Source organism: Erythrolamprus reginae, chromosome 2, assembly GCF_031021105.1.
Source record: "Erythrolamprus reginae isolate rEryReg1 chromosome 2, rEryReg1.hap1, whole genome shotgun sequence".
Taxonomy (NCBI): Eukaryota; Metazoa; Chordata; class Lepidosauria; order Squamata; family Dipsadidae; genus Erythrolamprus; species Erythrolamprus reginae.
Genome location: NC_091951.1, coordinates 275967130 through 275989758, shown reverse-complemented (window position 1 = coordinate 275989758; position 22629 = coordinate 275967130). Strand labels below are relative to the sequence as shown.

The following is a 22629-nucleotide window of genomic DNA, read 5'->3' as shown; positions in this document are numbered from 1 at the left end:
AGTGTAACTCTGGCCCTGGGCTCAGGTTGCTGCTGCTCAATGCCAGGTCGGTGGTAAATAAAGCTCTCCTCATCCGGGATTTGATCCTGGATGAGGAGGCCGACCTGGCATGTATTACTGAAACCTGGCTGGGCCCAGAGGGGGGTGTTCCTCTCTCTGAAATCTGCCCAGCTGGGTTTCAGATATGGCATCAACCTCGACCCCAGGGAAGGGGGGGAGGAGTGGCTATTATAGCCAGGGAGAGCCTTTGCCTACGTAGACTCATTGCTCCGGAAATTGCGGGTTGCGAGTCTCTCTTGATGAAGTTGGACTTAGGGGTTCAGGTGGGCTTATTTCTCACGTACCTGCCTCCCAGCTGCGTGTCAAAAGCCCTGCCTGTGCTACTCGAGGAGGTAGCTGGGTTGGCGGTGGAGTTCCCCGGACTTATTGTCCTGGGGGACTTCAACCTGCCATCACTCGGCGAAACCTCTGGGTTGGCACAGGAGTTTATGGCCACCATGACAGCCATGGATCTGACTCAAGTAGTACAGGGTCCGACTCACGAGGGAGGGCACGCACCTGACATGGTATTCCTTTCCGAGCAATTGAGTAATGTTCTGAGACTAAGGGGCTTAGAAACATTGCCTTTGTCATGGTCAGACCATTTCCTACTACGGCTTGACTTCCTGGCTCCAATCCTTCCCCGCAGGGAGGCGGAACCAATTAAGATGTTCCGCCCCAGACGCCTGATGGACCCAGAGGGCTTTCAGACGGCGCTTGGGGTTATTCCAGAGGCACTCGTCCACAGTTCGGTGGAGTCTCTTGCGGAGGCCTGGAATACGGCTGCTGCGGAGGCTCTCGACCGGATTGCGCCTTTGTGACCTCTCTGCGGCGCTAGACCCCGTAGAGCCCCATGGTTCAACGAGGAGCTCCAGGAGTTGAAACGCCAAAAGAGACGTCTAGAGAAGCGATGGAGGAAGAGTAGGTCTGAATCCGATCGAACACTTGTAAGAGCTTTTATTAAGACTTACAAAGTGGCGCTCAATGCGGCAAGATGCGCGTACCATGCCGCATTGATTGCATCAGCGGAATCCCGCCTGGCTGCTCTGTTTAGGGTGACCCGCTCCCTTCTTAACCAGGGGGGAGTTGGGGAGCCCTTGCAGAGTAGTGCCGAGGATTTTAACACGTTTTCGCTGATAAAGTCGCTCAGATCCGGGCCAACCTCGACTCCAATTGTAAGACAGAGTCGACTGACAACGAGTCAGTCGAGGTGACTGGGGCACGTACTTGTCCACCTGTCTGGGAAGAGTTTGATCTGGTGACACCTGATGAAGTGGACAAGGCCATTGGAGCTGTGAGTTCCGCCACCTGTTTACTGGATCCGTGTCCCTCCTGGTTGGTTTCGGCCAGCAGGGAGGTGACACGGAGCTGGGCCCAGGAGATTACCAACGCTTCCTTGGGGAGGGGAGTTTTTCCATCACTCTATAAAGAAGCGCTCGTGCGCCCCCTCCTCAAGAAGCCCTCCCTGGACCCAGCCGTAATTAATAACTATCGTCCAGTCTCCAACCTTCCCTTTATGGGGAAGGCTGTTGAGAAGGTGGTGGCACTCCAGCTCCAGCGGTCCTTGGAAGAAGCCGATTATCTAGGTCCCCAACAGTCGGGTTTCAGGCCCGGTTACAGCACGGAAACTGCTTTGGTCGCGTTGATGGATGATCTCTGGCGGGCCCGGGACAGGGGTTTATCCTCTGTCCTGGTGCTCCTTGACCTCTCAGCGGCTTTCGATACCATCGACCATGGTATCCTTCTGCACCGGCTGGAGGGGTTGGGGCTGGGAGGCACTGTTCTCCAGTGGTTCTCCTCCTACCTCTCTGGCTGGTCGCAGTCGGTGTTAGTGGGGGGTCAGAGGTCGGCTCCTAGGTTTCTCCTTTGTGGGGTGCCTCAGGGGTCGGTCCTCTCCCCCCTGCTATTCAACATCTACATGAAACCGCTGGGCGAGATCATCCAAGGACATGGGGTGAGGTATCATCAATATGCGGATGATACCCAGCTTTACATCTCCACCCCATGCCCAGTCAACGAAGCAGTGGAAGTGATGTGCCAGTGCCTGGAGGCTGTTGGGGCCTGGATGGGTGTCAACAGACTCAAGCTCAACCCGGATAAGACGGAGTGGCTGTGGGTTTTGCCTCCCAAGGACAATTCCATCTGTCCGTCCATTACCATGGGGGGGGAATTATTGACCCCCTCAGAGAGGGTCTGCAACTTGGGCATCCTCCTCGATCCACAGCTCACATTAGAAAACCATCTCTCAGCTGTGGCGAGGGGGGCGTTTGCCAGGTTCGCCTGGTGCACCAGTTGCGGCCCTATCTGGACCGGGACTCATTGCTCACAGTCACTCATGCCCTCATCACCTCGAGGTTCGACTACTGTAATGCTCTCTACATGGGGCTACCTTTGAAAAGTGTTCGGAAACTTCAGATCGTGCAGAATGCAGCTGCGAGAGCAGTCATGGGCTTACCCAGGTATGCCCATGTTTCACCATCACTCCGCAGTCTGCATTGGCTGCCGATCAGTTTCCGGTCACAATTCAAAGTGTTGGTTATGACCTTTAAAGCCCTTCATGGCATCGGACCAGAATACCTCCGAGACTGCCTTCTGCCGCACGAATCCCAGCGACCGATTAGGTCCCACAGAGTGGGCCTCCTCCGGGTCCCGTCAACTAAACAATGTCGGTTGGCGGGCCCCAGGGGGAGAGCCTTCTCTGTGGCGGCACCGACTCTCTGGAACCAACTCCCCCCGGAGATCAGAACTGCCCCTACTCTTCCTGCCTTCCGTAAACTTCTCAAAACCCACCTTTGCCGTCAGGCATGGGGAAACTAAACATCTCCTCCTGGGCCCGCTGAATTTATACATGGTATGCTTGTGTGTGTGTATGTTAGTATAGGGGTTTTTTAAACTTTTAATATTTTAATTAATTGGATTATGTATTGGATTGTTTTTTCACTTGTTGTGAGCCGCCCCGAGTCTTCGGAGAGGGGCGGCATACAAATCCAAATAATAAATAAATTAAATAAATAAATAAATAAATAACAACAACACAAGAGCACACAATAGATACAAACTAAATGTAAATCGCTACAAACTAGACTGCAGAAAATACAATTTCAGCAATAGAGTGGTCAACGCCTGGAATTCACTACCGGACTCTGTTGTTTCATCCCCCAATCCCAAAATCTTCATTATCTACAATAGTCCTCTCCCCTTTTCTAAGAGATCTGTAAGGGGCGTGCATGAGTGCACCTTTCTGCCTACCATTCCTGTCCTAATGTCTTTTTATCTTTTATATCTCTACTTTATACTTGTGTTATGTTAAACAATACTATATTTGTATGACAAATAAATTAAAATAAATAAATAATGTGAAAGGTTCTACTGACTGACATCTAGGCTAGTTCAACTTTCATTATGATCCTCTTGATCAAAACCTCACCATAGAGTTCTAAAATACCCCATATGGCTTCTTCATTTTTGTATTCCACTTTTCCTCACTTAATTATCAGTTTTAAAGTAAATCTTCCCTATTTCATCATCAGCCCATTTTTAACACAAATTGTCATGTTATTGTGTTGCTGTGGTTTCATGATGTTCACCTCAATTGTCTCCAGTGGTAATGCTGACTGGAATGCTTCCAGTTAATTACAAGAATATTTATTTTAACTATCCTTATTAACCTAGAACTGTGATGGTGAACCTATGGCACGTGTGCCACAGGTGGCACACGAAGCCATATCTGAGGGCAAGCAAGGTGTTGCCCTATCTCAGCTCCAACATGCATGTGTGTGCTGGCAGCTGAATTTTGGCCCTGGGAAAGCCATTTTCACCCACCCCAGGCTGTAGGAGGCTTCCCTGAAGCCTCCGGAGTGTGAAAAGCAGGCCAATGGGCAAACTGTTTGTCTGTTGGGCCATTTAGGGCACGTTGGAGGCTTCAGGGAACCCTGAGGGTGAAAAACAGCCCAGGGTACATGCACAGCCTGGCACATAGGAGGGTTGCACAAGTGTATGCTCCTATTTTTGGCATGGGTTTTCCATCACTGACTTAGAACCTTCTCATTTTTAAAAAAGAAGAAACCGCTTTTAAAAAAATGAAATAGAACGAAACTGGGAGGGATTTAGGCTACCAAATCCAATTCTTGCTCAAAGCAGGAATCCAGAATAAAATATCCTTGATAGCTACAGTATTTGTCTAGTCTCTGAATATGTCTACTGCAGGACAATTAAGCACACCCTCCTGTAATTGTTTTTACAGCCAACCCTGATCCTTTTGGGAACCTTTCCCTCATATTCAGTTGGGATCTGTCTTCCTGCCATTTCAAAAATAAAGACATTATCCAATATCTTACTCTCTGGAGAGAGAAAAAAGACATGCTTTTGACTTGTGTTGTTCAATTGTACTTTATTTCCTTCTGGTCACCTTTTCTATTTTGCATAATTTTTCAGTTTCTCTTCATGCAGCTTAGTTAAGATCTTCTTGCTGTTTCCTGCAGCTGCTCTATTGCGTCTTATTTTTATTCAGAATTTCAATCCCTACTGCAAGTGAGGATAGTAGTCATTGAACTGGGATGAGCAAACAGTTTTGGGCTAAGCACCACATTCATTTTCATGTATCATTTTTAAAGATGAGTTTTAAAATAGAGGTTGGGGGGGGAGAAGGTAACAGAATTTAGACTTAGAGCCAAAATGGAGATTAAAATTTAATAATCCAATACAAGAATAAACACAATCAATAGTATCTTCTTACAGATGCTTCTAAAAAGTCCAGCAGAATAATGAGATAGGACAATGGATTCTGATACATGATTTTCCAGTCCCTTGGCCATTTATTGTTCTAAAATAGATATTAAATTTCTACGAACTGATTGCATACAGAATTTCCAAGATGTAAACTGTTCTTTAATTATTAATATTCCTGCTTAATATTTTAGGAAGAAGGCCCAGTTAATTCAGGGATTGTTTGTGGATTCTAACAATCAAGCATCCTGTGTTACTTGCAAAAGAGAAATCAGTTCTGTTGCTTTAAGGCTTCAAAGCAACCTTTTTGTTTAAGCCAAAACACATTAACAAATAAAACACCAAAGAGCCATATACCAATAAAATTTGGTTCAGCTCCAATGACTTGGTGTAGAGCACAATTCATAGAGGGGAAAGGGTCACATTGCTACATTAAAATATTTACTGGCCACAAAGGAAGAGTTGGCATGCCAATCAATTGTCCAGAGGGTAGTGGAAAAGCAACAAAAATATTGCTGGCAGCGTTGGTGTTGGTGAGAACTGGAAACACTGGAGATGCTTTGAAGCATGTCTTTCAGGATGGAGGTAGTTGTGGAAGCCTAAGCCAGGGATGGCGAACTTTTTTTCCTCAGGTACCAAAAGGGCACATGTGCCCACACCCATAATGCAATTCCCTTCTGCCCATATGCACAACCCCCACCCCACCCCTGGGCATGCGCGCAGGCCTCACTGAATCCTATGGACTTCTGGTAGGTCCATTGGGCCATTTTTTGCCTTCCTCAGGCTTCAGCATGCTTTCCTAAAGCCTGGGGAGAGTGAAAAACAGCCCAATGGGCCTACTGAAAGTTTGCCCATTGGTAAGCCCATTGAGTCCATATTTTGCAATCCAGAGGCTTCTGAGGCTTTGCTGAAGCCTGGGGAGGGCAAAAATGGCCTCCCCCACCAGTAATGGGCAGCCAAAACTTTTACTGCCACACTGTGGTTGTGGCTTATTTTGTGGGTATGGCTTAATGGTCATGTGACTGGTAGGAGTGGCTTGTCAGCCATGTGACCAGGTGAGAGTGGCTTGAACGATCATCATCATTCAAGTGAAATGTTAAGTCTTTGACTTACAACCTTGCCAGTGTCGCTCGCTGGGGGTGACAATTTGCTTTGCGTTTCCCGTGCTCTCCTTCCTGGGTGGCCCCCCCTCCTCAGGCTGGGTAGCTAGGCAAAGGGGTGCTGTCAGAAGCATAAATACTGCCAGCGCCGCTTCCATCCACGCATTCTGCTTGCATCTCAGGCGGGAGATGGCCACATGAGGCTGGAGGGAAACCGGGCAGGAGAGAGGGAAGCTTATCCGAGGCCAGGAAGGAGGAAAGAAGAAAAAAGCAAGCAGCTTAGACGCAGCAGCAGCAGCAGCAGAAAAAAAGGACAGCTGCCGATCAGCTGGAGCTGCACACGCATCTTCATTTCTGCCGGTGGAACTGTGTTCCACCCCGTCCTGCCTGCTGCCCACCCCTGTCCCCCACCCTCCAGAAAGCTGAAAATCAGCTGGCAAGCGTGCACATACGCACTGGAGCTGACCTAGGGCAATGCCTCATATGCCTTCAGATACGGTTCCGAGTGTCACCTGTGGCACGGGTGCCATAGGTTTGCCATCATGACCCTAAGAATCTGCTGCTAGGCAATAGCAGCAGATTCTTTGCAATGGTGACATTTGGCAGCAGTGAATTAACTGCATTTCCCCCCCCCCCCAAAAAAAGACTGCAGGCTACACAAAACTGCATGGCACACATTGTGTAGGTCTGCTTTAGAAGAATGTATAAATCCCTGAAGAAGTATCTGATCTGAAATCAGATTCAACTGTATTCACTTTATAGTAGAAGAAATGATTTGTCGAAGGGAAAAACCTTTTAGTAATTAACCAATTAACACACACGAGAAAGAGAGAGAGAGAGAGGTAGCATTGAAGATTGGTGGTTTTCCTGGATTTCTGTCACACTAATGTGTTTACTGTAAAAGAGAACCGAAAGAGAACACTCCTTACTTGGTATAAGGGGCCTACTTGGCCTATTTCTAAAAGCTGGCACTTGGTGAGTGCATCCATTATGAGAATGTTTATATTCAGTTGGCAGCTTTTTTAAATTTGAGAAGGTGGTAGTGGAATGCAACATCTTACTAGCTACCATATTTTTTGGACTATAAGATGCACCGTTGATAACACCCACCAAGATTTCAAAGTAAGCAAAAAAGGGGTTTGTCCGCTCCTGCCCTCAGGGGCACTATGCAAGCCTCCCAAACCCTCTACACATCCCATTTTTGTAAAAAAAAAAAATGACCAATTTTTGCAAAAAATGGGGCACACAGAGGGTTTGGGAAGCCTGCAGAGTGCTCCTGGGGGCTGGGAGAAGGCCAAAATGCTCTTGTTTTTACAAAAAATGGCCCAGACAAGGAGGGTGGGGGCAGTTCTAATCTCCGTGGAGAGTTGATTCCAGAGGGCCGGGGCCGCCACAGAGAAGGCTCTTCCAAACGACATTGTTTAGTTGATGGGAGCCGGAGAAGGCCAACTCTGTGGGACCTTATTGGTCGCTGGGATTCATGCAGTAGCAGGCAGTTCCGGAGGTATTGTGGTCCAATGCCATGTAGGGGTTTAAAGGTCATAACCAACACTTTGAATTGTGACCTGAAACTGATGGGCAGCCAATGCAGGCCACAGAGTGTTGTAGAAATGTGGGCAAATCTGGGAAGCCCCACGATGGCTCTCACGACCGCGTTCTGCACGATCTGAAGTTTCCGAACACTTTTCAGAGGTAGCCCCATATAGAGAGTGTTGCAGTAATCGAACGTCGAGGTGATGAGGGCATGAGCGACTGTGAGCAATGACTCCCTGTCCAAATAGGGCCGCAACTGGTGCACCAGGCGAACCTGGGCAAACGCCCTCCTCGCCACAGCTGAAAGATCAATCAGGATGCCCCATTTCCTGCTTGCATCTCAGGCTCGGCTTACAGCTGATTTGGGTTTTGGCCATCATGATTCTGAGGACTTTACGCTGATATTCTGCAGAAATAAGCACTGGGCAGTCAATTTACTACAGGATTTCTATTATTTTTATCACATTTTATTTTGCTTTGTTAAATCAAAGAATAAGTGCACTTCATTTTTAAAATATTATTATTATTATTAATAATAATAATAATAATAATAATAATAATAATAATAATAATTTATTAGATTTGTATGCCGCCCCTCTCCGTAGACTCAGATATTGTTTGATGTTTCATCGGTTTGATGTTTCATCGGTACTTGTCTTTGATCACTTTTTAGCCTGCATTATTTGACAAACATATTTAGATCTTGTAGTGGAACAGCCTGATTTCTTTTACTTTTATTAACATTACTCATTCAGAGAATGTGATATTGATAATAATTTTTTACATCTTTACACAAGTATACTTGAAGTTGCAGATGAAATACAGTGGACGGACAGATTTCTTTCTCATCTTTTTTATTTTTTACAGAGAATTTAAAAATAGTTAGGAAAGAATGTCCTTTTCTCTTCTTTAGACACATTACAGTAATTCTTTCAACATCTCCATTATGTCTTGTACCATTCATAGTTACATTTAATGTTTTCTTCAGAATCTGTTTAGTTTGCTACAAGGCAAGTCTACTTTGTCGGTCTGTTGTAATGTTTTATGATTTGGCCTGTCCACATGAACTTCACCTTCTTAGCTTAATTCATTTAAATCACCAAGTAACTTTATTGCAATATGTACAAATATTTATGGATGTGAGTATAGTCAGAGGGAATAGACTCTGTGAGCTAATAAGTACCTAGGCATAGGTAAAATCAAGAACAGCACTTATTTTTCTCTCACTCCATATCCAGAAGAAGTTATTGAATAGTTTGATAGTGAATAAAAATATAAATAATTTAAGAAACAGAAAGCATTGAGAATAAAGACTATGGTAATTGAACAAGTCTGGTGTGGAATATTAAAAAGTAATTTCCCCCAAATAAGTAATATTGGAAAGAAATAAGTATCTATTCAGATAACAAAAGTTAGAATATCTGATATATTCCTATGTTCCAGTCAACCAATCAGTATTAATGTTTCATATATTTATTAACCATTCCTTATAGAACTGAGGCTGTAAGGCTTAGGGCTGGAAAAAAAACTACTTTGAAGGGAGTAGGAATTTAAAAATGCTGCAAGCCGGGAAGATCAATAGCACTGTGTTAGGGCTGAAAAAACCTTTTTCAGAGAGAGTAAGAATGAAAACAAGCCTGCAAAGACTTTGGGCTGGAGAAAAAAACCTTCTTCAGAGGGAGTAGGAAGCTGGAAAGATGGTTAGCACCTTGTTAGGGAATGGGGAAAAGGGCTTCGAAAAAGCTACATTTGGAGTATAAGATGCACCCAAATTTTCAGCCTCTTTTAGGGAGGAAAAAAGTGTGTCTTATACTCTGAAAAATACGGTACTTTATTTGATGTGGGTCGTTCACCTCCCGCCCTCATATCTTCAATAGCTAGATGTTTAACATACCATGGTGGCCTGTGCATGGAGATACTGTGGTACCTTGGGTACTTCTTTAAAACTCATACATTTGGTATTCAATGCATTTGACATTACACTTTTGTTCTGGTACTCAATGCACAAGCTAAAATTGTCAGTGTCAGCTGCATTGTGGCTCACTACATTATCCCTTATGGTAAACATGTGTTTGGTACCCATCATTTTTGGTATTCATCGCACATCCCAGAACCAATTAATGATGAGTAGCAAGGTACCATTATAATGAGAAATTATTAGAACCAGAAACAGACATGACAAGTCCCTGACATTAAAAAGAAGAAAGAGGATATTAGGAATGGCTTGGATTATTTTTGCTTGTTCTGTGGCTGGTCTGTGATCATAAAGATTCTTTGCTTGTTCACATAGGAAGAACTATGGTTTCTCTAACATGTGAGCTGGGCTTCCACCTTTGTTATATCATTTCTAGTCTTATATGTACTAAGCAGCAAGGATGTCCTGCTACTGTCCAATAAATGTGGGTGGGTTTTTTTGTTTTGCTTTTTGCTTTTCAAAGAAATAACATATGTCTGCATTTCTTAACCATTTAAAATGGACTTTTGTTTTAGAGTCACAACAAACATTTGGATAAAGTACATGTAGTCCTTGGAAAGAAATCCTGTGATTTGGATTCACTTATTTCTGCTTTAGCTTATGCCTACTATCTTGAAAAGGTAAATATTTTGAATGTCATTATTTTCAATCCTTGTAACGCCATTATCATATATTAATCATTATAGCATAACAAAACTTATTTAATGACTGTGAACCATTGCAAGGCTATTTGTTTTAATCTCTGATATTTGTCTAAGTACAGTTATCCAAAACATTCAGTATTTTGCCTATATATAATTTAGAGTTCTATTCTGATTATATAATTTTCCTTATATTTTTATGCTCTGTTAAAACTGACCTCCCAGGACTGGTGTAGTATCTCTTTTGGGCCTTTGTGTTGGGCCCATAGATATACAGTGGTACCTCTACTTAAGAACTTAATTCATTCCATGACCAGCTTCTTAAGTAGAAAAGTTTGTAAGTAGAAGCAATTTTTCCCATAGGAATCAATGTAAAAGCAAATAATGTGTGCAAACCCATTAGGAAAGAAATAAAAGGTTGGAATTTGGGTGGGAGGAGGAGGAGGAGGAAGAAGAGGAGGAGGACAGTCCCTGCTGAAGGAAGGTAAGGTAAGGTGAATCAAAAAAATCCAAAACTTTAAGACTTTAAAAAAAAAGAGGGGCTCTGAGGCAGCGAGGAGGAGCACGCACTTCCCATACACCCAGCGCGAGGCTGCCTCCCATGCACTGTGCCACAGAGAGAAACCCAGGGGGAATGGCAGGAAACTGGCCGGGCCTCCATGCTGCTCTCAAATTTCCTGGGAAATTTTTCCGAGCTCAGGTTCTTAAGTAGAAAATGGTTCTTAAGAAGAGGCAAAAAAATATTGAACACCCAGTTCTTATCTAGAAAAGTTCTTAAGTAGAGGCTTTCTTAAGTAGAGGTACCACTGTATCTATGAATCAAGTCACTAAGGTTTGTTTAATAAATCATGTTGAAAATAAACCATAATTTACCATGATATATTTATTCTCTGAATTTATAGCAAATTGCATCTGTTGATGTACTTTATTGTTGGAGGAAAAAAACTTCAGTTACTTTAGGTCGATACAATACATGAACACTGGGTACTTTAATATTCATGTATCATAATAAATCTACACTGTTTCATTCATGAAGACACTTGCATAATATCTATATTCCATGCAATCTATTTCTGGATTGTGAAAAAATGTCACGTGTAATGAAAAATTTCCCAAGGAATCAAACACTCTTTATAGAAGTGCAGACTTGATCCAGCTAATGTCAGTTCATAATGAAATTGTTATCCTCACTATTGGAGTGCTTTCTAATTTCCAGGAATTCTCTTGATGTAGGTCAGTCCATCTAACATCCTATGTTTGCCAGTACTGAATATATCAAGAAAAGAAATCTGCTACCATCCAGAAACTAGATTTATTTTGGAAGAGCTGAATATCCCAGAGTCTCTCCACATCTTCCGTGATGAAATCAATTTATATCAACTGAACACTGAAGGGAAATTGCTTCTTACGCTAGTGAACAGCAGTACATTGACAAGGTATAGTCTTGAATTCCTTATTTATTGTTATTATTATTAGTATCAAACCCTGCTTGAACAGATTAATGTACATCTCAAAGGTTCTTTTTCAAACAACCTGGATGATGGGGAACATCCAAAGACAGTTTCTTCTATAGCTTCTTCTAGAAATCCACTTTCCTGATACAGTGGTACCTCTTCCTAAGAACGCCTCTACTTACAAACTTTTCTAGATAAGAACTGGGTGTTCAAGATTTTTTTGCCTCTTCTCAAGAACCATTTTCCACTTACAAACCCGAGCTTCCGAAACTGTAACTGTAAAAGGCAGGGAGAAACCTCCGTGGGGCCTCTCTACGAATCGAAACAGGGCCTCCACCCTCCCTGTGGTTTCCCCAATCGCACGCATTATTTGCTTTTACATTGATTCCTATGAGAAAAATTGCTTCTTCTTACAAACGTTTCTACTTAAGAACCTGATCACGAAATGAATTCAGTTTGTAAGTAGAGGTACCACTGTAGTTATCTTATTCTTGGATAAATTACTGGTTTCTTTATTTTGAAGCTTTTGCATCACACTATTTGACTGATATTCATAAAGTTTTATAGTATTAAAATGATAATGAAATGTTAGGGAACACAACAATCACAATAATCATTTACCATATATATTTAAGCAGTTTGTGTTTAGAGTTGGATGTAAAAAAGATGTTGAGACTCTAGAAAGAGTGCAGAGAAGAGCAACAAAGATGATTAGGTTGCAGGAACTATGTCTAGTTTAATGAAAGATTAGGGGAGACATGATAGCAGTGTTCCAATATCTTAGGGGTTGCCACAAAGAAGAAGGGGTCAAGCTATTCTCCAAAGCACCTGAGAGTAGAACAAGAAGCAATGGAGGAAACTAATCAAGGAGAAAAGCAACTTAGAACTAAGGAGAAATTTCCTGTCAGTTAGAACAATTAATCAGTAGAACCGCTTGCCTCTAGAAGTTGTGAATGTTCCAACACTGGATGTTTTAAAGATGTTGGATAACTATTTGTCTGAAGTGGTGTAGGACTTCTTGCCTAAGCAGGAAGTTGGACTCAGGGGTGGTTCTAATTTACCTCATTGTCAGTCCACTTCCTCCCACACCACGTGGGCTCATGGGCATTGCATGCCACATGGCTGTGCTGCATAGGCATGTGCGCACATATGCACAGTATCAAAACCCCGGAAGTGAACTGGCAGCGAGGTAAGTTAGAATCCACCCCTGGTCTTGTAATGTCTTAACAGCTCCTATTTGCAAAGTGTTATCATTAGCTAAATTCAGGAGTTGATTCTGTGCACAGCAAAAATTCGAAACACCTCCCAAAATGTTTCCCCTCTCAGCAATGTCCCACAGCTTATAATTGTTATAGTCTTAACAGAACTGCTCAACAAAAAATATCAGATTTTATCCAACAAGAGTCCTGTATGCTTAAGTCATTCCTATCACAGCTTGGCTGGGGAATGTTGTTAGTACATATAATACCATGAAGGGGGAAGCAGCCAGATAAATTTATGACATTCTTTCCATGCTGTTGGCTACCATTGGTTTCAACTTCAGATCGTGCAGAATGCAGCTGCGAGAGCTATCATGGGCTTCCCTAAATACGCCCATGTCACACCAACACTCTGCAGTCTGCATTGGTTGCCGATCAGTTTCCGGTCACAATTCAAAGTGTTGGTTATAAAGCCTTTCATGGCATCTATAAAGCCTTTCATGGCACCGGACCAGAATATCTCCGGGACTGCCTTCTGCTGCACGAATCCCAGCGACCAGTTAGATCCCACAGAGTTGGCCTTCTCCGGGTCCCGTCAACTAAACAATGTCGTTTGGCGGGGCCCAGGGGAAGAGCCTTCTCTGTGGCGGCCCCGACCCTTTGGAACCAACTCCCCCAGATATCAGAGTTGCCCCCACCCTCCTTGCCTTTTGTAAGCTCCTTAAAACCCACCTCTGTCGTCACGCATGGGGGAATTGAGACTTTCCCTCCCCCTTGGCTTATAAAATTTATGCATGGTATGTTAGTATGTATGATTGGTTTCTAAATTGGGGTTTTAAATTAACTTAAATATTAGATTTGTTTACATTGTATTATTATTGCTGTGAGCCGCCCCGAGTCTGCGGAGAGGGGCGGCATACAAATCTGATTAACAAATAAATAAATAAATAAATAAATATGCCGAAGGGATAATATAAAGGAATTATTAATGTATCAGAGTAGATTCATTTCTTATTTTTAAAAACAATGTTACTTAACTATATTTAGATTAAATCTCCATTTGATTTTTAAAAAAAGTCCACAAAAGAGACTGAAAACAAGAAGTAGCAATGACATCAGCAAGGTTTGCAGGCCCAACTTGCAAAGGGAAACTAAGACCACATGGGTCGGAAACATGCAGAAGGGGATAGACATCCTACAGTGGATAGAGGGCAATGGCCAGAATGATGATGATAATGAGATTAAATCCAATATTATATTAAGAGTCAGTTTGGTGGTTAAAATACTAGTCTAGAAACTGGAAAACCACGAGTTCTGCACAATTGAAACACACAAAATTTATTTGTTATTTATTTTATTTTATTGATTGATTTTGTCCATTACACAATGAGGGTTATATTGCGTATACATATAGTAAATATATAATGAAGGTTATAGAGGGTATACTCAGAGAAAAATATATCTAAGAAAGAACAGAAGAGAAGAAATAGGAATAAAATACATCAATGAAAGAATAGAAGAAATATAGGAAAAGAAGAATGGTATAGGAGATATAGGAGAGCAATAGGACAGGGGACGGAAGGCATTCTAGTGCACTTATGCACACCCGTTACTGACCTCTTAGGAATCTGGTTAGGTCAACCGTGGATAATCCAAGGGTAAAGTGTTGGGGGTTTGGGGATGACATTATAGAGTCCGGTAATGAGTTCCATGCTTCGACAACTCGATTACTAAAGTCGTATTTTTTACAGTCAAGTTTGAAGTGGTTAATATTAAGTTTGAATCTGTTGTGAGCTCTTGTGTTGTTGTGGTTGAACCTGAAGTAGTCGCCGACAGGCAGGACGTTGCAGCATATAATCTTGTGGGCAATACTTAGATCATGTTTGAGGCGTCTTAGTTCTAAGCTTTCTAGACCCAGGATTGAAAGTCTAGTCTCGTAGGGTATTCTATTTCGAGAATTAATGAGCAATATATGCAAATGAAACAATGAGTGACTTTAACATTTTTTTCTTTTATAGTGAAGATAAAAGTTTAGAATCAGCTGTTGTCAATGTCATCATCCCCAAAGAGCAAAATGAGTTGTTAGAATCTGCTTCCTGCCTTGTAGCAAAAGAGCTCCTCCGAAAGGCACCAGAGTTAATCACTCAGCAACTGGCTCATCTTCTCAGAGGTAAGGGATTGGTCTTTATATTAAATCCTGAAAAGTTTAATAGAATGCTTCTGGAGCCACTCATGCAGCAACCATTCTTTGGTTAACAATCCTTTTAAAAACCACAGGAAGCTGCAAAAAAACAAGCAGAGTGAGAATAGTTTGCTACATATTATGTAGAATATTAAAAGTAGGCATGCCTGGAATGTGGGTTGTATGGTTAGATACCAGTGTTACATGAGGGCAGCCACATGAAAGAACCAAAGTATATCTCATATAGCTCTATTTTTGATATACATGGTGCGTTTAGGGAATAATGTCACTAGAAGGACAATATAGATTGTGGGTCATTCCGTGTCAAGTGGACCAGTTGTCCCCACCTTACCATCTCAGATTTTATGAAATTTGGCAATTAGTTTCTTTATGATATAAAACTAGGCTGTGCGAAATTTTAGTTCAAAAGACTAAAAATTGGGAATTCCAGGAGACCTCAAATAACAACATGGAGTTTTGCCAGTTTATAAAGCCTTTCAAGGTGTGCAGATTCTCCAAATATCTGCAACATACTACTGAAATTGCAGCATTTACAACTTCTAGAAGTTGGCCCAAAATGTCATTTTTTGCCGACTCAGCATTTTGCAAATTTTATTTGAGGTCTCCTAGAGCTCTCAATTTTTAGTCTTTTGAACTAAAATTTTGCACAGCATAGTTTTATATCATAAACTATGTGCCAAATTTCATCAAAATCTGAGATGGTAAGGTGGGATGATCTTTAAAATTGGTCCACTTCACACGGAATGACTCTTGTCCTAAACTTACAACATAGTTGGAACCAGAATGTGTGTTTTGGGCTATTCTATTGATGTGTTGCCTAGTTGTGTGGGGGATATTTTTTATTTGAGAAACTTAGCTTTTAAAAAAGAAGTGTGAGAAGAACATTAATGCAAAGCAAACATAGAAGGACTAAGAATATAGTCATAATAATTGCCATAATTTTACCAGCCTTGCAAGATTCTTTTTTTCTGGAAAATTAGAGAAACAGAAGGTAAAAAGGAGAGCCAAGGAATTGTTTAACTTATTCTGGAAACTTTGCCTTCACTATAACTCTTTAACAAAAAAATATGTTAGAAACATAGAAGATTGACGGCAGAAAAAGACCTCATGGTCCATCTAGTCTGCTCCTATAACATTTCCCATATTTTATCTTAGGATGGATTTATGTTTATCCCAGGCATGTTTAAATTCAGTTACTGTGGATTTACCAACCACGTCTGCTGGAAATTTGTTCCAAGCATCTACTACTCTTTCAGTAAAATAATATTTTCTCATGTTGCTTTTGATCTTTCCCCCAACTAACTTCAGATTGTGTCCCCTTGTTCTTGTGTTCACTTTCCTATTAAAAACATACACACCCGAACCTTATTTAACCCTTTAACATATTTAAATGTTTCAATCACGTCCCCACTTTCCCTTCTGTCCCCCAGGATATGTTGTTAAGGAGTTGCTAAATTTGATTTGTTATAGAGAATAGCATAATTACATCCACTGTATGATTACTTTTGGGCTAAATCATTTTAACAAATTGAACAAGCTGTGGTAGGGAAGAAGAGCAGTACTGAAGCTGCAGCAGATACAGGAAGCCATGTAATGAAATGAATGAACATTCTTCCTCCGCCTACACAATTTACCTTTACAAAAACAAATGTATATGAATCGTGTGATTCAGAAAAATAAGCGCAGAGATGGACTTGCCTGCCATTAGCACAAACAGTGCTGTAAACTAAGAAAATAACCCAATTCAGTATTTGCAGAGATAACTATTATGTGAGATAAGTTTCATATTTAAAATATTTTTAAACCTCTGCTTATCACTGGCACTTTTGCCAGTTCTCCATTCTATGCATAAATGAATTCTTCCAAGTAGATTTGAACAAAACTGCCTCAAGATTCATTGTACTTCAAGACAGGCTCCACTGTTATTTGATCCCTGCTCCAGTTTTGGATTTATGCCAGAAGCAAACAATTAGAAAACCTGCCAGAGACCTGAACCTGTATCATCTTATTTCCCCAGAGGTAGCTAGTAGCGAACTCTTGCCAAACTCAAGACCCATTAAATTGCTGAATCATTACATTTTTGGCTGCAGCCAGCTGTCAAAGATATAATTTGGTAACTGATTGTCAAGGTGCAGAGATTGTAACGTAAATAAAACAAATGTAAGTAAGGAAAATATTACAATACAAATAAACTATAGAACATAAATGACATCCAGTTATTAAATAATTTGAAAGAGATTGTGTTATTGTTTTAGCAGCTTGTATTGAATCTCTGTGTTTAATACGTTTGTAAGAAATTTGGGAAGACAACCTGCATCTTAAAAATGTGAAATTGATTCAGAAGAGTTTTAAACTTTTTCTATGTGGTTATAAAAAACAAAATGGTCAGGTGAGAGATGGCTTAGAGAAACATCTAGGCTTTGGAACAAGAACACATCTGTGGGCCATTGAATTGTTAAAGAAAAATGTGTGGAAATCATTCCTTGGAAAGCAGGAACAGAAAGTGGGCACCAAAGTTAAAAAACTAAGAATTTAAGTTTTTAGTATTTTTGGAACATGAAAGGAAAACAAGTATATTTTCTGTTTTGCTGTGTTATAAAGACATTAATAATAACTAGAATTGCTTTGTGGCTGTCAGGCAAATTCACTTGGCATGCAGATAATATAGTCTGCAAGGCACCAAAATTCCATGATTATGCTGGAATTTTAGTTACATACTTAATAAATTAATTAATTCATATTTGTGTAATTACCATTCTAACAAAATGTGACTTTGGATGGTTCATGATAATTTTTAAAAATACTAATGTAAAAAACAATCAATTAAAATTTAATATTACTATTTAAAATGTCAAGGATATTACAATACAATTAAGGGAAGGAGAGAGTGACAAAGACAAGATGGAGTGTGATTTTGAAGCCCCTAAGCTTGATGATATAGCCAAATCTTCAAGGGTGTGAAAAGTTAACAGGAATGATTCAAAACTGATCCGCAAGGAGGGCGCCTCTACAGAAAGGTCTACCTCTGGGGTCCTGCCAGATGTAGCTCTTTAGCAGAAGGGATTTGCAACATTCCCCTTCTGCCACAATTGATGGGATGGGTAGATGTTAGATTGGAACCTGGCACAGACTATGAAGGGCTGTAAAGATCAAAGCCAGGACTTTGAATTGAACCCAGAAATAAATTAGCCATTTAATGCAATTTGTAGAGCAGCGGTTGGTGCCATTCTAGCTGAAGCTTCTGGATACTTTTCAAGGGCAGACTCATATCGAGTGTATTACATTAGTTCTCAATCATACCACTGAAGATGACTACAGTATGAGTGACTATGAGGAAAGTCTTCCAATCTAGAAACAGACACAACTGACTACACAAAGCTGTGCAAGCCCTCCCTGGCATGACTGGTACCTGCTCTTTGAGCAGGACTCTTGAGTTGAGAAAAACTCCCAAGTTGCATAACAGGACTACATGCGGCAGTGTAATCACATTTACAATCAAATATGACATCATCCCAGGAACAGAAGACCCCAAAATCCAGAGCCACTTAGTCCTGATCTTTAAAAAAAAAACAGGAGAGGTTGATGTCTTTCAATTGATATTCTAAACTGATTTGTCAAAAGCTCAATTATTGCTCAATTCACTATTAATTACATACTCACATTGTGTTGACAAGCAATACATTAAAATAAAACTAATTAAATCATGGTGCCACCATGGCTGCATGAACCAGAGTCTTCTTTATCTTCTTTTTAAATGTACAATTAACCTCACAAATCAGTGCCCATGTTTGTGCCAGCTTTAATTCTAAAGTAATGAGCCTTGATTGTTTTACTTGGTAATTTGGATCGGTAGTTTAAATAATTTGATATTATGTCCTTCCCTCCCTCCTTAGAACATTTTAAGAACATTATCCAGTAGAGGGATAATTTACTCCTTTTGATCTTTAAGCTAGTTTAAGATTCTAAAGCAATTTTGGACATCAATGTGTATTCATAAACAATGATAACCGCAGTATCTCAGACTTTTTTTATAGTATTTGTAATTACTTAGAGACCAGTTCATATGAAATCATCCTTATTTATGATCATTATTGCATTATTCAAAAAATTGGTCAATATTGTACATATCATAGACACAGCAAAACTGAACTCTTGCAACCAATTTAGTTAGTTGGGGGAAAGATGAAGTTAGTTGGGAGAAAGATCAAAAGCAACGTGAGAAAATATTATTTCACTGAAAGAGTAGTAGATCCTTGGAACAAACTTCCAGCAGACGTGGTTGGTAAATCCACAGTAACTGAATTTAAACATGCCTGGGATAAACATATATCCATTGTAAGATAAAATACAGGAAATCGTATAAGGGCAGACTAGATGGACCATGAGGTCTTTTTCTGCTGTCAGTCTTCTATGTTTCTATGTTTCTAATTTAGTGTTCAGCTATATTTTATAATTATTTGGTAACCTCAGAAGGTAGAATTTCTGATGGTGTTGATTGTGGTTTTCTTTTTGGAGTACTTACAATTTTCTGTGACCTGAATTTGTTTGTAATGACTATGGAAATGCTTCAAATGGTGGTTGTTTCTTACAAGATATTCTCCAACTTGGTGTCCTCCGAATTTGTTGAGATAGGAAACTGCAGTCCCAAAATATCTGGAGGCTGCTGTAATTATGACCACAATTGAACCCAATTTTTGTTGCTAAGTGAACTTTGTGACTCCATTTTATGACATTTCTTGCCACAATTGTTAAGTGAATGACTTAAGTTAAGTTAGTAAGATGGTTCTTACGTGAATCGGGGGTTTCCATTGACTTTGCTTGTCAGAAGGTTGCAAAAAGAGACTACATGATCCTGGGACAATACAGCCATTATAAATATGTCAATTGCCACGTGTCTGAATTTTGATTGTGTGAAAAGTTGTCATAAGTCACTTTTTAAAAATTTCATCATAAATTTGAACTGTCACTAAATGGTAATTGTTTTGAACAGGGATGAGGGATGGTTAATTTTGGTTCTTCGCTACAAAACTGATCATTCATATAAACAATTCCTAGTTCATTCCTTCATTCATTCATTCCTTCCTTCATTCCTTCCTTCCTTCCTTCCTTCCTTCCTTCATTCATTAATTCATGATACACTAATGCATATACATGTATCCTAGTGGTGGGTTGCTCCCAGAACCAGTAGCATCAGCATTGGGAGGCTCCACCCACCTTTAAGGACGCTTTTGTGCATGCAAAACCAGTAGTAAAGGGTTTTAGAACCCACTACTGATCCATTGTGTACCATGAGAGTATTGAGAGGATAGTATATCTGTTCAAACATGAATAAAAATTAAACCACAGAAATGTATAGCTGGATGGTGCACAAAGTACAAAAGCTCTATAAGTTAAAACAAGTAAATAGCAAATGATGTCATAAGAGTCACTTAAGAGAGATGAGCAGTATAGAAATTTGAATAAATTAATTAAATAAATAAAAGGAAGCAAGGAAGCAAGAAAGGAAAGAAAGAAAGAAAGAAAGAAAGAAAGAAAGAAAGAAAGAAAGAAAGAAAGAAAGAAATTGGGGAATTTGCTGCCTGGAGATATGAACTAGGTACCAAAGGTAGTAAAATAGTCTGATCTGTCATAAATATACTTATGGGTGAAAAGCTTGCCTTTTTCTGATAGTATTGTGGAAAACCTAAAACAATTAATATGCAGAAGCTCTTAGTAGTTCAAAGGTTAATCCACTTAGAGACATTTTGGAGCTGAGCAAACAAATTTAATAAATAAATAATATATAAATACAGGTATTTAACCTTCAAAAACATCCCTTGGCTTTTTAATGTCATCAATTAATATATGTTGCTGTATTCTTATTTGCACAAATTACTTTAATAACATTATACATTAGATGGGGAAATTACGCTTTGGGAAAACTCTTAGTTCACTTATGAAAGACTAATTATTAGGTAGCTTTAAGGATTCCCCCCCCTTTTAAATACCTTTATTAATTATTTACATTTTAAAAAATACAGAAAAAAAGAAACCACAAAACAGACATAAACAAAAACAAAACATGACCTATACAAACATATAAATATCATTAATAATTACAATTGTATCTTAAACACTCAACGATTTACACTTGCCAACCTGCTCATTGGCATTGCTGCTGCAGCTTTCTGATTTTAGTTTAGTTTTATCAGCCTACTAATTTCACATTTACATTGCTATATTCTATATTATTCCCTAAATCTTGATCTTTATTTCCTCCCCGCCCCCTTTACTTTTATGCATAGCCCAGCACTGGTATTATAATATCAAGCAATCCCTTTTAGGCATGTATAGATATTTTAATATTATACTAACTATATGTTTAAATTAGTCAGTAGTTTGTCTCATAGCATAATAAGCAGCATACAGACATTTCTGCTTGAGGGAAAACTTTTAAATTTCTGGGATCACAAAAAGCTAATTGTAGCATTACTTACAACCATTCATTTAGTGACCATTCAACTTACAACAGCCATGAAAAAATTACTCCTGACTGTTTTTTTCACATGTGTTGCAGCATCCCCATGGTCACATGATCAAAATTAAGATGCTTGGTCACTGGCATGTGCAGTACAGTACAGTGGTGGGTTGTAAATTATTTTGCCACCAGTTCATGCATGTGCTCGTGTGCATGCACTTCTGAGCATTCGCAGAAGCATCCTGGACAGCTGGACAGAGTCTCCCACCGCCGGCGTTACCGGTTCTAAAAACTGGTCCTAAGCAGGAGCAACCCACCACTGGTGCAGTATTTATGATGGTTGCAGAGTCCTGGGATCATGTGATCCTCCTTTGCAATCTCGCCCAGAGTCCTTCAGGAGTTCGGTGGCATACAACTTTGAATAAACAGACAAACAAACAAATCTGACAAGAAAAGTCAATGGGGATGCCAGATTAACTGTGTTAATTAACTTAACAACTTCACTGATTCACTTAACAGCTGTGGCAAGAAAGGTGGCAAAATGGGGCAAAACTCACTTAACTATCTCACTTAGCCACAAAGACGTTGGGCTCAATTGTGGTCGTAAGTCAAGGACTACCTGTATTCCCTGGACTGTGGCTTTGAAGATACATTTTTTCCAGATGTACAAGCAAAGGATGATTTCTTTGCAGTAAGAAGATAATTTGTAGGAACAAGTATATTAAAAATATAATCATTAAACATGAAGAAATGTGATAGAATCTACTAGAAATAATAAAGAATGAAAAGAAAGTGTAGATAGCTATTTTAACAGATTAACAGAGTTGGAAGAGACCTTGCAGGTCATCTAGTCCAACCCCCTGCCTAAGCAGGAGACCCTACATCTGCCTTTACCTAGGATCGAACTCACAACCTCCTTATTGTGAGGCAAATGCTCCACCTCTAGGTCAGAGCAGCTGGTTTCTTTAATAGTTATTTATATTATTTAATAAATTAATTGTAATAGTTGTCTTTTTTTTAACAAACTAATTTTTAAAAAATACTTCAGGGAGCATTCTGTCAAAAGTCATGGATGAAGATGTCCTTAAGATTCCTGAAGAACAGGAAGAAGTTCTGTCATGTTTGGAGGAGAAATTCCCAGAACCTTCAACCCGAAAAGACATCATCACCTTCCTTCAGGAGGCACAGCTGCATGCTGATGGTACAGCATTGCTTTAATTTTTCTCTTTATTCTTTATTTGAGTTGTCTGATATCTTTTCATTGAATGTCTGCCGGACTCTTAACTTCATTAGAATAACGAGT

The 22629-nt window shown here is 40.2% G+C and overlaps 1 protein-coding gene across 1 annotated transcript in view; it reads left to right on the top strand.

Annotated features, from left to right (window-relative positions):
* The first annotated feature begins 7163 nt into the window (after positions 1-7163).
* Positions 7164-22629, top strand: part of PRUNE2 (prune homolog 2 with BCH domain) — a 102842-nt gene continuing 87376 nt past the window's right edge. The window contains exons 1-5 of the mRNA XM_070742697.1: positions 7164-7202; positions 9888-9992; positions 11247-11449; positions 14685-14836; positions 22375-22527. Coding sequence (XP_070598798.1) covers positions 7164-7202; positions 9888-9992; positions 11247-11449; positions 14685-14836; positions 22375-22527 — 652 coding nt within the window. The remainder of the gene's footprint in view (positions 7203-9887; positions 9993-11246; positions 11450-14684; positions 14837-22374; positions 22528-22629) is intronic.